Source organism: Macrotis lagotis, chromosome X (assembly GCF_037893015.1).
Source record: "Macrotis lagotis isolate mMagLag1 chromosome X, bilby.v1.9.chrom.fasta, whole genome shotgun sequence".
NCBI classification, from domain to species: Eukaryota; Metazoa; Chordata; class Mammalia; order Peramelemorphia; family Peramelidae; genus Macrotis; species Macrotis lagotis.
Window position 1 is genome coordinate 468,029,820 of NC_133666.1, and position 18,284 is coordinate 468,048,103.

At 40.7% G+C, this 18,284-nt stretch overlaps 1 protein-coding gene across 2 annotated transcripts in view; it reads left to right on the plus strand.

The window, feature by feature from the left end:
* Positions 1 to 13,568: 13,568 nt before the first annotated feature.
* VAPA (VAMP associated protein A) overlaps positions 13,569 to 18,284 on the plus strand; it is a 70,371-nt gene continuing 65,655 nt past the window's right edge. Inside the window, exon 1 of one of the 2 annotated variants that reach the window (XM_074204125.1) lies at positions 13,569 to 13,917. In XM_074204125.1, the coding sequence (XP_074060226.1) occupies positions 13,839 to 13,917 (79 nt within the window). In that variant the 5' untranslated portion in view covers positions 13,569 to 13,838. The remainder of the gene's footprint in view (positions 13,918 to 18,284) is intronic. The other variant, XM_074204126.1, reaches the window with a different exon arrangement.

Below are 18,284 nucleotides of genomic sequence, written 5' to 3' on the forward strand. Positions count from 1 at the left end.
CTCTACCTCATTTGTGGCAATTCTAGAATGTGATTTTATTTTCTTAGCCTACAAAAAACAATCATCATTGTCAGTTATAGTAAAGTTATTCTGAATGTAGTATTAAAATGATATTTGTAAAGTGATTTACAAAGTGCTGTTGTGTCATATCACTACCCTGCTCAAAAATCTGTAATGATTTCCTATTGACTTTAGGGAACAAATTTCTTATCCTGACATTTAGGACCCTAAATGTACCTTTTCTAGTCTGACTTCACATACTTTATATTCCTTTCAAATTGTACTATTAGTTGATCTCTGAACAAGCTGAGAAAGCAGGTTCTTATCTTTAGTCATTCCTTTAGGCCACTCCCCTAAGTGTACCACACTCCCCACCTTGTTTCTACTTTTCATACCTTCCTTTAAGACTCAGCTCTTGTAAAGACTTATTTGCCCCCCCACTCTCCCCATGAAAGTATTTTCTCTTTCCTAAATTTTCCTAAAATACTTTGTCTGGATCTCTTATTTATTCTCCATCATATTCTAACATGGGTTATGCTTACCTGTGTATAATTCCTTCAGGTCAGGGACTCTGTGTGTGTGTGTGTGTGTGTGTGTGTGTGTGTGTGTGTGTGTGTGCACATATGTGTATATGGAGTTAGGGAAGAGAAAGGGTGAGTAATTCAAGAGGACTCTGAGTCATTATAAAAGCAACACCCTAAAAGTTTAATAGTAGTATAATTCATAAAGCATTTTTGTGAGTTGGCTAAAAGATCAGAAATGAAAAATCTTATGACTATTAGGCAGTATCTATGTGACTATAAAGGAATGTTTAGAAAAGAAAAAACTAGATGATACTATTTATGGTTGGTTAGTCCAAATAAAAGTATATTAAATAACTTTCATCCTGGGAACCAATGTAGTCACAATTTGCTATGAACTCTATATTTGGGGTTCTCTATGACTAAAGAGGGTACAAAGTTACTTCTGTGTAATGGTAGAGTGAGTTGAAGTTTTCCAAAGATTCTACATCTAGCTATTTAGATAGATATGAGTAAATTTAAATTACTGATTGTTGTGGTCAAATAAGGCATTATCCTTGGATTGCAGAGTGGATTGGAGAAAAAGGGAGAGAGGTTTTGACCAAAGGCTTTCATCTCTTGGAGAAAGCACCACGGTGTTTTGGAGAGAGCATAGGATTTATAATAAAGAAACCCATGTGTGAGTTCTGGATTTTAAACTTAATGGCTTTGTGATCTTGGATAAGATACAATATTTCTCAAACTCAAAGTCTGCATCTGCAAAATCAGGATAATAATTCATTCATAATGTACCTTTCATAACTGTTATGAACATCTAACAAGGTGGAATCATAGTTTCTAGACAATGATTTCATTTCCCAATAGTGAAATCTATTCTAATGGAGACACCAGAGATTTATTTTCTTTGTTTCAAGACACAAATTCCTAAATAAATGCTACCCCCCCTTTAAGTTCAGATTAATTAGGGAACTCCCTTAATCTCTTAGCTAGATATAACTTTTTTTTTTTTGCAAGGCAATGGGGTTAAGTGACTTGCCCAAGGCCACACAACTAGGTAGTCATTAATGTCTGAGGTCTGATTTGAACTCAGGTCCTTTTGACTTCAGGGCCAGTGCTCTATCCTCTATGCCACCTAGCTGCCCTATTTTTAGGAAAATTTTTCTTAATTTATAGCATCTTCTCTGGGCCCATGTATCCAACTAGGTACTCTTACTTAAAAGATAACATCCTAAAAGGATACAACTACTTCTGCCCCTCAGGGTTCTCAGGGTAACTGAGTTGCCATAGGTCAAGGTTACTATACATAAAAATGACATCCCACATTCAGGACATGACATGGACATATCTGGTAATAACCTCATATAAATACCAGTAGAGAATACAAAGGGGTGCCATGTACAAGATATATATATATATATATATATATATATATATATATATAGAGAGAGAGAGAGAGAGAGAGAGAGAGAGAGAGCGAGAGAGCGCAAAGCAGTAAATTCCTGGGTGGGAAAACTAGGAATCTTTTTATTCCTTGATGGATTCCTCATGCATGAAGTTTTCTTCAGATGCAGTTCTCTGCTAGCCATGTCATTTACTGCTTGACCTGGCTGTTCCATTGCTCATAGACTAGGAAGAGGGAAACACCAGCTGTCATTGGGTTTAATTACTTCTAGGCTAGGCTGATCAGCTGCCCCACTGCAATCTCTCCTGTTCTTCAAATGTCAACAAAATTGCTGCCTGAGCATCTAGTTCTCTTTTTTTAATCATAAAATTTCTCTCATTATTTATGTCAAAAAAAAGAAAGAGGAGAAAGAAAATGTACTTCAGTCTGTTCTATGAGTCTATCAGCTTTCTATTTGGAGATGAATAGCATGTTTCATCATGAGGCTTTTGGAATTGTGATTGGTTATTGTGTTGATAACATTTCCTGAGTTTTTCAAAGTTTGTTTCCATTCTTATATTTCTTATACTTTTCTCTCTTATATAAATTGTTCTCCTATTTCTGTCCACTTCACTTTGCATCAGTTCATTCCCAGTTTTCATTGCATCAGTTCATTCCCGGTTTTTGCAAAACCATCCCCTTCATAATTTCTTGTAGAATCAGTATTCTGTCACATTCATATACCATTACTTGTTCACCTATTCAGCAACTGATGGTCATTTCCTCAATTTCCAATTGTCACCTCAAAAAGAAATGCCATAAATATATACATAGATATGTTTCAGTCTTTCCCTCTTTCTTTGATCTCTTTGTGGTATAGTGGCGATATTGCTGGGTTAAAGGGTAATAAGGGTCCAGGACGTATTTCAAAGTTGCAGCTTGGTCATTACCCAGCTTCTGGGGTATTGCTATTATTTTTGGCAGACTTTGCTGTGAACTCTCAACAACAGTAGCATCTGTGATGATACCTCTGTTTATCCAGAACTTACTACATCACTGCCTGTACATATCGATCTTGGAGTGCTTCACTGAAGATGAAGAAAGAATAATCATAAATGACACAAGTGCCAAATACTCATAGTGGCAGAGTTGGGGAATTCAGACAGCTGATTCTCTTACCAAACAACTCAAAGTAGTATTCTTTACTTGGATGCCATTAAGGAAAGCGATAGATAGAAAATTCCTTTTGTATACACAAGCAATCAGACACTTTCTGTCACCACACAGTATCAAGTCTAGCAAATGTCCTTGTAGTTGAATTGGAAGCAGGCAGAGAATATCTGAATGTGTTCAAAGAGGTTAAGTCCTGTTTTAACACTCCCTTTCCTTATCTGTTTGACAATGCTTCTTCACATGCTTGAACCTATTATGTTACATAAATCTTCACTTCTTTAAGTTAAATTTCCAAGTTCCTCTAATCATCCTGTGCAGCACAGTTTCCATCCCATCCAGGTTATAGACACTTATAAGTGATGGGATCCCTAAACAAATCATTTAACAATTCTGGGCAACAGAGGGAGTTGAACTTAATGACTTTTAAGGTTCCTTCCAATTCTGAATCTATGATTCTATGATCTATCTTCAAAATACTCTCCAGTTTACCAATGACCTAATGAAAATGTGATGCACCAAACTGAGCACAATACTTCAGATGTGGTCTCACCAGGGTCATGCAAAGAAGGTATTCAGGACAGTGTCTCAATGTTCCTTAAGATAGGTAACATGCCACACTGCAGCCCACTAAAATCCCATTTCCTTTCCAGATGAACTCTGGGTGTCTCCCCCATTTTGTACTTGTTAAGGCAATTTCTAAAATTCAAGTGTAGCATTTTTACACTCCAGCTTGCTTTCAATTAATCTTTTTGGATTGGATCCAGTGTTCTGGGTGGCTGAGTTCTTTTGGAACCTAACATTCACTGTTAGTCATCCCTTCCATTTACTACCTGAACTTTTAAAAAAAATATACCCTCACTTGTATGAATTGATGCTGAGTGAGTTGAGCAGAACCAGAAAAACATTTTACATACTAACAACAACATGGGCTAATGATCAACCATGATGTACTTGGCTCATTCTACAATTTTAGGGGATTTGTGGAGAATACCATATGTGGAATTTAAACAAAGACCAAAGCTTATTATCTTCAATTTTTAAAAGCTGTCTTATGTAATTGTAATTTTGCTATCTCTAGTGTTTTCTTTCTTCCTTTTGGGAATTCTTCTCTCACACCAAGTTCAGTTTTGATCTATCCTTATCATGGATGCAAATGTAAAGCCTATATCAGATTGGGGAGAGAGGGGAGGGAAGGGAGAGAGAGAGAAAAATTGTAAAACTCAAAACATTGCAAAAAAAATAATTGGTAGAAACTGCCATTGTATGTAATTGGAAAACAAATAAAATATTTATATAATTTTAAAAAAATACCATTTAGGTTTTCATCCAATTCACTTCTGAAAAGGTTCAAACACAGGACCAATAATGGATTCCTAGGGATATACCACTAGAAAATATCGTTCAAGTTGACATTAAACCATTATCTCTTGGTCTGGGTTCATTCAAACTGTTTTAAATTATCTATCTATACTTTGGGGCATTTAGATGGTTCAGTGAATAGAATGTCAGGCCCAGAGTCAGATCAAGTTTGGCCTGAGAAATTTACTTACTGTGTAACCCTGGGCAAGTCATCAGCTTCTTCATCTGTGAAATGAGCTAGAGAAGGATATGGCAAACCACTTCACAATCTTTGCCAAGAAAACCCCAAATGGGGTCACAAAGAGTTGGACATGACTTTGATCAAGTATAGATGACAGACTTTGTTAATGCTTTGCTGAAATGTAGGCAAATTTTTGTTCCAGGATCCCTTACTCACTTCCAAACCCTTTGTCTGGGAACTCTATTTCTAGGCCTCCTTATTGGAGACTTCTGTATTCTCTTGCCTGGGTAGGCTATTGGAGTGGAGGGCTCTTAGTTCATGCATCCTAAATGTTAGTAGAGCTCTGGAAAAAAAATTTTCCTTTCATTTTCTTTCTACATTTCTGTTTTCTAAGTACATTCTGGCTAGCATTTTTGTATTCAAGACAAAGACCCCTAAGCACAGAAATTATATTTTAAATTGACATATTCGACTTGAACCAAAGGTTTCGAGTGATCAGTATGTGTTTTAATCCTGTTTTAAAGGGTAGCCTTCTTTTGGGGAGAATAGGGAGAGAATTTTGTTAGGATCTTTTCTTTAAGTTTATCATATTCAAAATGGTATTTTAGACATTTGTGTATATTTTATTTCCCCATTAGACAGTGAGATCCTTTTGCTATTATTCATCTTGTATAACCCCCCCTTCAATCCTGCTCCTCTATTGCACTTCCTTCCCTGACCCTATCCCTAAGCATAGTGGCTTTCAAATTGCAGGCACTTAATATCTGCTGGCTGACTTGAATTAAATTTGTCTTATGGACAAAGATGAAATGCCTCTATCAGGACTACTGATTATTTTTTTTTATTCAGTTCTTTTTTTGAATGGGATGGTTCCTTTTCCTTCATATAGGTGTGATTTTCAGGTCTTTATATGATTCCTTGCAACTTTGGGATTTTTCAGATCATATATATATGATTTTCTTCAGTAGAATTCAATGAGAAGTTAATTTACTTATTCCATTAAGATAATGAATAGTGAAAGATTATATATATCTAAAATTCATTAATGCAATTTTAGGTCCCTCTCCTCCCAATACATTTTTAAACCCTTTTAGAGTAAATACTAGAACTAAATACCAGGGTCTCTGCCCTCAAGGAGACATATTCTACTGGGAAAGACAACTTGCAAATAACAATGAAAATATATTCATAAATAGATGGATAGATAGATATGATATAAACATAAATATTAGAAATGGAAATGAAGTTTGTCTTGCATGACATGTTTTTGATGAAGCCATGCTGGTTTAGTGATGTTTCCTTTTCCATAGGTTCATAACCTATCCCTTTAATAATATAGATGCTCTAGAATTTTCCTAGGAATCAAAATTAAACTCCTTGGCTTAAAATAGAGTCTAGATAAAGTGCTTAGTTGAATGCTTTATCAATAGGTCATGTGGCTTCACTAATGGAGAAGTGACCTGAGAGTCAGGGAGATATATATTCAAGGCTCTCCTGTAATCCATACAGGCTGAGGAACTCTGGGCAGGTCATTTCATTTCTTAGTGTTCTATATTCCTGCTCAAGACTACAAGTTGTGGAGAAGTTTACATGCTAATATTTTTCCTGTGTATATTTTCTGTTTTCTGATTTCTGCTATTGGCTTGGGTAAATGAGGGTTTTTGTTTTGTTTCACTGTTAGCTACTTTTATATGTTCATTGTGGAATTGATATTTAGGGGGAAGGGAGGTAATCTTTGGATATAAAATTTGCGGTTCTTCTTCCTGAAGAAAAAAGGCCTTTACAAGGAGTTCTATACAACAATGAGATAATAGATGCTATGAATCTCTTCCACTTCTAAAATACTTTATTACTATAATGGGGGTCCTGGAATTGGAACTTTTGAATATACAAGAGTACTTAGACCGAAGAAATTCCATGTAGACTTGAGTGTGTGGACATTCTGACTTACACATATCAAATAAAGAGAAATGGTTGGATTTTTTTTTTTTTTTGGCTATTGAGTGGGAGGTAAGAAGGCACTAATTAAATGATTTAGTTCTTTTTCCTTTTCTGGGGGGGGGGGTAAGAATGAGCAGTTATGGGCTGATTCCTAGTGTGAGAGGGTCCTTGGGCCCTCTTTCATCCATTGCCACCATAAAACCATGAGCACAGGATCATCTGTTGCCTTTGCTCTCTTCTGACTATTCCTTCTACCTCCTGGCTGAAGCAGTATCCAATTTAGTTCTGATTGTGTGAGTTTTGAAAGGTGGGAGCCAGAGTCCAGCCCACAGTTTGTCGGTCAGTCCAGTTTTGAGGAGTTACAGGGACCTGGTTGATTGGGGGTGGGGGGGGCTTTATAGCAGATCTATGAGCTACTTACTACAAGAGGGAGGGAATTGTTCATCCATCTATGCCACACTTGGAAACAAACTTAATGGGCAAATGTTTTGTAGAGAGCACTTTAAGTTTGAACCCGTTCTCCCTAGGGCCTGAGGTAGTATAGAGGGAAAAGGGAAAAGTGTGTCCCGCCATGTGTAAGGAGTGGTCTGTGTTGTACTTATGTTCTTGCTATATCTTCTCAGTAAATATTCCTTTGTAAATGCTAATTGATGTTAATAAATTGAGACTGAGTCACTAATAATACATAGTCCTGAGAAATACAGGAATTAGTGCTAGAGCCATTTGTTAGTCAATAACCATTTATCAGGCATTTACTATATGTTAGGCATGGTATTAAACCAAAAGATAGTCCTTGCCCTGAACGAGCTTGAAATCTAATTACTAAATATAAATACTAAATAAGGGAACCAAGAGAGTATTAATTGCTAATCACTTATATGCCTATTTTTTCCATTTGAATAAAAGAATTTTTATTACAAGAATAATCTATTCACGAAGATAAAGGTCTATCAGAAGAGGAAAGATGAGCTTTCACAAGGGTTACTAGAACTCTGAGTAGGAGATGTAGTCTTATTTAGGGACCCAACTTTTCTACTAGAATGGAAGATGAGATACAGCTATTTATATAAAGGTTACATCAATGTCATCAGGTTATATTAACCAGCCACCATTTTCATTGCAGACTACCTAGTCCAGAATCTGGGAGAGAGGAGAGTGAAAAGGAGAGAGTAATGGAGAATATGTTGGTGTAGTATTGTCATAAGCATCTTCAGATTTATAATTAGAGAAAGTCTGGAGGATTCACGTTTATAACTAGCTTTTTTTTTTTAAAGATTTTTTTGCAAGGCAATGGGGTTAAGTGGCTTGCCCAAGGCCACACAGCTAGGTAATTATTAAGTGTCTGAGGTCGGACTTGAACTCAGGTACTCCTGACTCCAGGGCCAGTGCTCTATCCACTGCACCACCTAGCCACCCCATCTAGCTTTCTTCTTGAGTTGGCCTGCTTGCTCCTTAAAGGCCACCAGGGCTGAATTGGAAACTCAGCCTGTCTTCTCTCTCATCCAATAATCAACACTCTGTTAGTGTTATTGTTTGTTCATTCATGCTTTGTTGATCTGTTGTTTAGGTAACCCATTATTATTCAGGAAAATTCCTAATCATCTCCTTTACACAATTAAAACAAATATTTTCTTTTTCATTGTAGACCTTCTCCCTTCTTCTTTGAAACTTTTCTTGTAGTATTTTTTTCTTATAGTCTTTCTAAACATCTAAGAGGGTGAAGTGCTATTACTGGATAAGGAAACTTTTCAGTCTTTTTTTTTTAAATAATAATAATGTTGGTGGGGAACTTAGAAGAGCTGGGGAAAATAGTGTGATGGGAACTGCTAATGCTAGCTAGTTGGGTCTTACTGTCTTAAGTTTAAAAGACCTCACATGTAGCCTGTGGTTTGAAGAGAGGTAAAATAGCCATCTCTATCCTCTTCCCTGACTCTTTTTCAAGGGAGACTATATCCTGCCAGGAAAAGGAGCAGGAAGCTGGAGTCAAAGCTTGATGACCACTCTGCTTTCCTTACCAGTGGTGGAGTGGTTAGAATTTCATCTATCTGTTCCCTCAAATATTGTTTTTGTTGTTAGTCCTTTATCTGGAAGAGGATCAATGCTACAATAATGCAAATGAATTGAATTTAAATGTGGGAGAACTGTGCAAAAATCACCAGCTTCCCTTTCTCTTCCAGTGACCAGATAAGTATCAAAATGACTGGAGATGGCCTTGGATGCCGTTGAAGACCTTGGCCTTTTTAAAATAGTCTTTAACAGCTAGATGATTAAGGCTAGGTAAGCAAGAAATGAGACAGAGATTGGCTTAACCTAACTTTTTTTTAAAAAGACCTCTTTAATTTTTTTTTTAATCTCTAGTCTAAAAAGAAAAAAATCTGGGAGGGGAAGACTCAGTGTTTCTAATCAAAACAGAAATAATTGCTATTTACTTTCCTTCTTAGCTATAGGAACCAAATAATGATCCTCAAATAATATTTTTTGGGGGAGGTTGTTTTCTGATTTAATCTAACTTCTGATCATTGTTTCATCAGTTCTGAAGCAGGATCCCAAGTTATTTATTTAAAGATTTCTCCCTTCTCGTCAAATACCTATTCTATAGTGAACATACATAGGAAGTAGCAAATAGCAAAACCCAAAACAGAACAAACCTTACCCCCCCCCCCAACCTCATTTATCCAAGTGAATGGCAAAACAGAAATCAGAAATCAGAGAAAGAGTACACAGGAGAATGCATACTAGATAATAAAGAGTGAAGGAATTATCCTGTTGAGAGTGAGATAACTTTCTTAGTTCAGTCCTAGATTTCATTCAAAGGTAAGTTCCCTGAAGACTCTAGTGTAGCAAATTGGGGAAAGGGGCATGGTGGAGAAGGCCATTTCCTACAGTCTTTTCTTCAGCAACCAAATGTGGGACTGGCATTTTGAATCTTCTCTAAGCTAGAAGGCAGAAGCACTCTTAAGCCTGAAGAGATTGAAAAACCTGAAGAAACTTAAGACTGATGAGTCCTCTCCTTTCCCACACTCCAGCTAGTAGGTTCAGGGCCAGTGATTTCCGCCAGTGAGGAGAGGAATACCATACCAATAAGCTTCGGGACTGGTTACATAAGAGTAGGGGGCTGGGAGAAATCAGCAGTGGTCACCTTGCCCTCTGACTCTGGCTAAAATCACATGTTGCCACACACCTGGAGAAGTAGTGCTTCCAGGTCAGTTAACAACCATAAGTATGTAACCCTTGAGGAGTACACTTTGGGAGATTTCTCACTTCTGCTTCAGAGAGAGATGATTTTTGGAACATCAGTATCTAACACAGTGCATCTCTCCTTCTACTCCTCCCCAAGTTCATAGGTCAAGTATTCACAAGGCTCAAAACATGAACAAGATTATTTAACAAATAATGGAAAGCAATAATGAATGCTTTGGTAAACAAAAAAATAGAAATATCCAGCAGTAACCAACTTTCTTTCTATTCCTTTCCTAAAGGGTCTTTCAGTCCTTTGACAAGTTCCCTGGGCAGCTAGGTGGGGTTATTCGATTACTGAGGCAATTTCCTAAAGTATCTGGGAAAGTTAGGGAATAGTAGCACCTTCTCTTCGACAGTGTTTTATAATCAATGGTACAAAATTATTTGCTACTATCACCTAGTTCTATATTTTTTTTTTCCCAAGGCAACAGGGTAAAGTGTGCCCAAGGTGACACAGCTAAGTAAGTATCAAGTGTCTTGAGATTAAATTTGAACTAAGGTCCTCCTGACTCCAAGGTAAGTGCTCTATTCACTACACCACCTAGCTGCCCCTACATCTATATTTAAAAAAATGTATATTAATCCTCTTCTGAAGTATATTTTTTTTGAATGGTGATGTCCTAGAGAAACAACCTAAGTCAAGGAAAACTCAAGTTTTGGTACACAATAATTTAATCAAATTCTAGTTTAATCTTCAGAAATGCCCCTTGAGTTTCAACAAGCTAAAGAACAAAAGGAATACAAAACAGAAATCTGTTTCCTAACAACAATTTTCTGTTGAGTAGGAATGTAATTTTTGTTGAAATCTTAATGCTTTCTTTGAAATATTAGATTTCACAGTAGGACCTAATGGTAACTATGCAAATGAATAGATTTACATACTAATCATACCAATAATTTCATCTATTTTAAAGAAGTCTTTAAATAGTTACAAGGCTAATTTAAGCAAAACTGTGCAAATACTTTTGCAGTGTGTATTTTGTCTTTTGAGCTCCAATTATGGCTAAAGAAATATTTCCTAATCTTTTAGTTGTGTCTACTGTAGAGAAATTCTTAATGTGAAACTTTATCAAAAGATTTAATAATTTATCATGCTCCCCAAATGGCAAAAAAAAATCTTAAGCCACAAACTTCTGTAGAAAAGGGACAGTGTCCATTCTTTATAATACTTTATAGTACCTTGAAAATCTTGTTTCACGTCTGATTCTATATGACCCCAAGGAGTTTTCTTGGCAAAAAATACTAAAGTGGTTTGTCATTTCTTTCTCCAATGTGTCCCCATTTTCAGATGAGGAACTGAGGCAAATAGGAGTTAAGTGATTTGCTGGGGGGTTACACATCTAGTAAATGAGGGTGAATTTAAACTCAGATCTTCCTGACTTGTGCTCTATTTACTGAATCATATAGCTGTCCACCTTAAAAAGAGATCTCAAAAGTCTACTCTACCCCTTCTTTACTTAAACCACTTTTTGTTTTAATAACCTTTTGTCATACTACCCCTGGGTTACCCAGGACCCCCACTCAGACATGTCCTAATTAAAAAGTTGTGTGTATGTATCCTCTAGAATGTATTTTTTCCTTTACTTACTATCAAAACCAGCTTTCAGTATGCTGATATTGGGAAAGGTCCTGAAACATGAATTTACACCAAGGTTCTGGACATTTTCCCAGTGACTTAGCACAAGGAACAAAATTCTTAGTTGGATCTCCAGGAAATCAGCATTAGACCAATAAAAGGCACTTTGGAGGTGGAGGCCACAAGTCTAATTGTTTAAGCGGGGCCTTTTTCTTTAAACCTGCTAAGCAAGCCTTGATGGTATATGATCCTATGCAAAATATTGGTTATTGTGTTAATAGAAGAGGACCAAAGTAGTTTCACGGTGTGTCTGACTGGCTGATACCAGCTTAGACTTTCCCACAGGTAGGGCAACAAAAAATCCAATTTGAACAGTTGGAATGTTTGTGTATCATGCTTTTTTTGGAGCCAGAGTGATTCTGCTTTACTCATAGAGTATGCACCTTCTTTGACGCAGGTATGCCCATGCTGAGCAGTAAGCCTTGCCTGTGTTTTCTGTGTCCCACAATTGAATGCAAATACAGAATGTTATTGGCAAATTAAACATGAATAAATGACAAATTTGCTGTCATTTTGACTAACAGGACTCCCAGCTTCCGGCTCCAGTTTATTTTGCCCGAAGATATCTCGGCTTTGATGGTGCTAAGTGGTCAATCAGCATTTATTAAATACAGCAGCGTTAAATTCTGAGGTTACAAAGAAAGGCAAACGGTCAGAAAGTTTATAATCTAAGGAGGGTGGGGAGAGAGTTATTGACAATAAGACCCATAAGGACAAAGAGAAGAATCTCAGAGGAAAAATGATACCTTTTGTAAACTATGAGATTAACAGTTTTAGCTAAATTGTTGTCCATCCTGTCCCTAGGTTTTCTTTTTGAGAGAGAGAGAGAGAGAGAGAGAGAGGTGCTTGCCTAAGGTCATCTAGCTAGTAACCACCAAATGTGTGAGGTCCACTCTGAAGCTGAGTGCTCCTCCGTCCAACACCCCGTACCTGCTGCCCCACCCAGGGTTTTCCTACAAAGACACTGCAGAGGTTTGCCATTTCCTATTCTCCAGTAGATTAAAGCAAACAGTCGAGCGACTTGCCCAGGCTCACGCGGCCAGTTAATTGTGTGAGACTGGATTGGAACGCAGGTGCAGCTTTCTAGCCACCGAGTCCACGTTGGCTCTCGATCGGTCTTTGCCAAGTTCAGGTTTTGACCCGGGGCTCCGCCGGACCCCGAAGCGCTTCATTTGTGGGCCCTGTCCCTATTTTTGTCGGTACATCATCAATTTAAAAATGTTTTGGCGTCTGCAGTCATCCCATGGCCACGGCGCAATGTTCGGGGCTTGCGCGGGGCCAGTCCATCCACTTTCGCGCGGCATTTGGGGTGGGTGGGAGGTGCCCTGGTGCGGGGGATCCCGCCTGTCACGAGTCGCCGGCGGGCGCAGTTGGAATCCTGCTTTCCCCGTGCCGCTGGCCCCGTGCCGCGTGCGAGCTTCCCCGTCCCGGGGCTGTTTCCTTATCTGGGTTGGTGTCACCGGGCAGGATCTTGACGGGACAAGCCCGACGGGCCGGGTTCCTCGGTCCTTCTAGGACTACAAGAGATGAGGGAGCTGAAACGAGGCCTTTTACGTCATTTTATTTTTTTAAAGGAGGAGGCGGGTGGCCGGTCCTCCGGAGCCAGCCGAAGGGGCTCCCGCCCAACAGCGGGCCGCGCTCCTCTTCCCGCCCGCGGCGCACCGGCCGGCCAGGCGCTCCTGCCACTATTAATAAGTTCCAAGGGGCACTGCGCTTCGGACTCCAACTCCCAGCATGCCCTGCCTCCAACTATTTGATGTGTACTTTTCGCCGGCCCGGAACGTTGCACGCCGGGAGCCGTAGTTTCTGGGAGACCTTGCCCCGAGTCGTTTCCCTCGGCCCAAACCCTAGAAGGGGTCACCTCGGTTCCGACTCCCCGATCCTAGGGCGAGGAGGGAAGCGGAGCGCCTTCAGCCCAACCGCAGCGCTTCCATGCCCTTCTTTCCACTTCCACGGACTGTCCCGGCGACACTGAAAAAGAAAAGCCCATAGGTAGAGCGCACGGGGGCGCGCAGGCGCGTGAAGGCCCCGGCCGCGCTAAGGCTCCAAGGGCGGGGCGGGCGAAGACGAGGCGGCGGCGGCGGCGGCGCGCACGTCGCAGGCCGGGGCGCGTCACGTGGTGCGGCCAGGATCGCAGTGCGCGTGGCCGCGGCGGCTGGTGTGGGCTGGAGGCAGTTGTTGGCGGAGGGGGGAGCAGGCGAGCGGCGGTCGGGCGGCCCGAGCCGCCGGCTGAAGCGGGAAGCGAGCGAGCGGCGAGCCCCGGCTGCGGAGGCGCCCTTCTCCAGCCCCGGCCCTTCGCCTCTCTCCCGCTCCCTCCCTCTCGGCTCCTCCCACTCCCTCTCTGGACACCCCCCCCCCGGCAAACCGCCGCCTCGGGCGCGCCCCCGCTCCCCTGCGCTGTCTCCGATGGCGGCCGCCGCCGGGGCCATGGCAAAGCACGAGCAGATCCTGCTCCTCGACCCGCCCACAGACCTCAAGTTCAAAGGTAGGGGGCCGGTGGGTCCCGGTGGGGGGCTGGGCCGGGGGTGTGGGTCGGGGGCCGGGCCCCCCCGTTGGCCGCGTTCTCGGCCCGGCCTTCTCGGCCCCGGCCCTGCTCCGCTCTCCCCTCCCCCCCGCCCCGCGCGCGCGCGCCCAGCTTGTGGCGGGGGTGGGGGGGCGGCGGCCGAGGGAAGGGAAGGCGAGCCGAGCCCGGGGGCCGGGGCCGGGCTCCGCGGCCGCCATCTTGGGCCCCGGCTCCTGGGCCTGGGCCTCCCGGCGCTCCCCGCCGCCGCCTCGGGCCGAAGAGCGGCGTGATCGAGGCGCCGCCGGAGCGCCCCCCGGCCCCGGCCCCGGCCCCGGCTTAGGTGCCCGTCGGTGTCGCGCTCCCCGCAGAAACTTGTGGAAACAGCTTCCGCCCCAGAGTTTATTTAAAGAGATTTCGTACCGAAACTCCGGTCAAGGACTCGGAATCTGGAGGACGCGCTCGTCACAGGGACCCGCCGCGCGTGTGTAGCAGCCCCCAGTGGGACCTGGGACGGGCGGCCCGGGATCTAGCTTTATTGTTCTCGTTGGTAAAGCGGACCCGGGGGCCCCGTCACCGCTCCTCCCTGCTGGCCCGGGGCTCCCGGGGCTCCCGGGCTGCTCCATTTAGTGCCCTGCGGCCTTGAGCCGGTCACTTCTGCGAACTTTACATCCAGTCGTGATGAGGAGCCAGCGCAGTAGGACTTGGAGCGGGGACACAAAGAGCCTGGCAGGATAAAAATCACTGAATCTGACGAAAGCGGGCTGGATTACCTGGAGGTGGTCCCTTCCGTACCGCTGTTCTAGGATCCCCGCGCTCTTTGGGATTTGGAACATTGCTTAGGAAATGTATTGAATGAATGAAAAAGCTTTATGTTACATCACCAGTACTTTGTATTAAGATTAAGGAATTGTATTTTAGGGGTATACACTTAAGGGCATGATTTACCCTTCTAAAACGGTTGAATCTTTTATCTTTTATGGGAGAAGTATGCATGTTCTTTTTTTTTGAAATTATACTTAGAGTAAAACTCAAAAAGGGGAAAGAGAGAGGAGAGATGCTTGCCTAAGGTCACCTAGCTTGTAACCACCAAATGTCTGAGGTCCAATCTGAAGCTGAGTTCTCCTCCCTCCAACACTCCCTACTCCTTTTAACTCAAAGCATTTCAAACGGTAAAAATGAAGCATAATCTGTTATGTTTTGGGACGTGTCCGGCCAACATTCCTGCCAGCAGCTCTTCGGTTAATATAGCAAGGTTGCTTTATATGTCCAGAATTTTAGTTTTATGATGCTGTAGCATTAGGATACTATTACACAACTAATGTTTGGCTGTTTTACACTGTCCCCCCCCCCCCCCCCCCCCCCCGTACTTCTATAGAAAAGTTATGTAAGCTGTTGAGCAAGAGTTTTGTTTCAAAGCTAGCATTAGAAGATTTTATATTGTTTTTCAGAGTTATGGGGCACTCAGGAAAGACTTGGTTGTGTATATTGTATTCATTCATATGGTTTTAGTTAAAAAAAAAACAACAACTATCTTTCCCAAAAGCTTGAAATTACATCAGTAGCCACCTGTTGAAATATTTTGATGTAATCTATAGTGGTGAATACTTCTGTATTGTTTTAACTTTATATTATTGTTTTGGTAGACTTCTTGAAATAAAATTGGCTAGGCAAGATAAACAGTCTTTTGTGCTGCCATCAGTCTTGGAAATTTTGGAAATAAGTATTAGATGAGAAGCTGACTTATTGTCAAAATTGAGTATTTCTCATGAGAAAAATTACAATATTGCTACTAGGATGAAGGGAACCCTCCCCTTAAAGGTGAAAGGTCCTTGGTTACATTTTTGGTGTATTCAAAAATGGACCAGTGCTTCTTAGTTAATCACAAATGTTTCATTTTTCAAATTTAAGAAAAGAGATATTAGACCTTCACTCACTCCAATAAAATAATCATTAAAGGTGGATGGATGTGTTCAGAGTTTGGCTTAGACTCTAAGAAAAATGGATAAAGAAAGGCCATCATCTAGGTTCTGATATTGGACTTACAATGTAAATAAACCTAAATAAAGGAGAATTGGTTAGATTACTTTTGAGATATCATATGTGTAGTTCTTTTGCTAGTCGGAAATTTCTCTTAACAAAGGCAAATGTTTTTAACCAAAGTATAAGGCATTGTCGGTGACTCGGTTAGAGTGCCTGAGTTCAGATTCCAAACCCAGACTCTTCCAAACTGTCTGATGCTGGTCAAGTTACTTTAACAAGTTTGCCTTAGTTGATTCATCTTTAAAATGGGGATAATCATAGCATTTACCTTTCTCTGAGTTTCTGTGAGGATGTTAATAATTATAAAGCATTTACTTTTAACACAGTGCCTGACTCATAGTAGACCTGGTATAAATGTTAGCTATTTAGTGTTCTGTTGATGCTTGGAATAAATTTAGTGCTTACTCAGGGGACAGAGAGGCACATGATGGGCATATTATAAAGGAATTATATAGTGTGCTGTCAGATGTATGATGGGCCAGTTATATAGTGAAAGAACAAGAGAAAGTTGCCAGAAAACTATTGGTATCTGTGCAACTTAAAGAGAAAAAAAAAAGACATTGAGTGGACCCTCTGTGGTAGGTTTATGTGTCTATTTATGCATAAAGGATGGCAAATATGAATGGGTTGAGATATGCATCTTTGTGGGCAGTTTTACTTATATTGAGATTTTGATGGAATAGAAAAGCTCTGGGAATCATGAGTTCTGATGTCAGATTCTAGCATTACAACTGTGTGATCTTGGGCAAATCACTTAATCTCTTTAGAAATTCAGTATCTTCTGTAGCTTTTCAGATCTCTTGAGTTGAGACTTGTCTATAGTGAGAATATGGTCTTATAGTCAAACATTTGAATTAATTGTGAGAATTTGAGGGCTGTTCAGAAAATTTTTGATGAACTTTTAAAGAAGTTGCAATGGCTCATTTGACTGTTCACTTTCAGGTGACTTATCTTCAAATGGGCAGATCCTTATACATTGGTCTTATGCAAATGTTCAGCATAACAGAATATTAAATGAAATGATTAGAATAAATTGATGAAATATGTGCAATTGTCCAATATTTTAATAAATGTATCTCTTGTATTTTAAATACACCTTTTAAATGATGTAGTCATACATAAATAGTAAATTCTATACATATGGCCCTTGACAAGTTTTTGTTGGTCCATGTGACTCAGAAGAGCTTAAAAGGTTGGTTACTTCTGCTAAAGCTGAAACTACTGAAAGAGGGATGCATTTCCATTAGTTTTTTTTTTTTTTTTTTTTTTTTGTATGTGTGGTTCCCTCCAGTGTTAAACCCAGGTCGTACTTAGTCTCCTGCCAGATAATACTTACCTCTCTTGGAGCCTTCCAAATAACTCTTTGAGACAACTATGTAGCCTCTTGGTTTTCATATATGTTTGTTGACCAGAAGTTGGAGACTAATCCCCTGTGTACTGTGGTAGGTCTCCTAACCTCTGGGTCCCCAGTTCCTCATCTGTACATTGGACTAGATGAGAGCTCATGTCCTATCCAACTCAAATGTGATCCTTTCTGTTTTCTAACCTGTTGTAAAATTGGGGATTGGGAGTTGGATTAAATGGTTTTTAAAAGTTTCTTGCATTTCTAATGATTTAATATTTTATGGTAGTTGATCATGAAAATGCTGGGAAACTTTTTTGTATAAAACAATATAACTCTGGGAAGTACACTTGGGAGAAGTAGGTATGTGTTTATCAAACTTTGGGATTCAATTGAGAGGTATCTAGTTGGTACAGTGGATAGCGTGCTGCAATCGAAATTAGATCTTGAGTACAAATTCAGATTCAGACTTACTATCTGGGGAAGTCATTTCTTGCTTTCTGCCTCAGTTTCTCTGCAAAATGGAGGTGATAATAACACCTACCTCCCAAGATTTTTGGGAGGATAAATTACTTATTTGTAAAGGGAAAGTTCCATTTATATGCCAGGTATGTACTAAGGATGCAAAGAAAGGTTGAAAACAGTCATAAAGCGAGCCTCACAGTTTAATGGGGGGGCTAGCATGCACACATCTATGTACAACTAAATAGGATGAATGTGAGATAATAATAGAGGGAAGGTACTGACATTAAAGGGAAGTGGGAGAGTTCTTTTTTTTTAAGGTTTTTGCAAGGAAAATGGGGTTAAGTGGCTTGCCCAAGGCCATACAGCTAGGTAATTATTAAGTGTCTGAGACTGGGTTTGAACCCAGGTACTCCTGACTCCAAGGCCGGTGCTTTATCCACTACGCCACCTAGCCACCCCTGTGGGAGAGTTCTTTCAGAAGGTGAGATTTTAGCCGATTTAA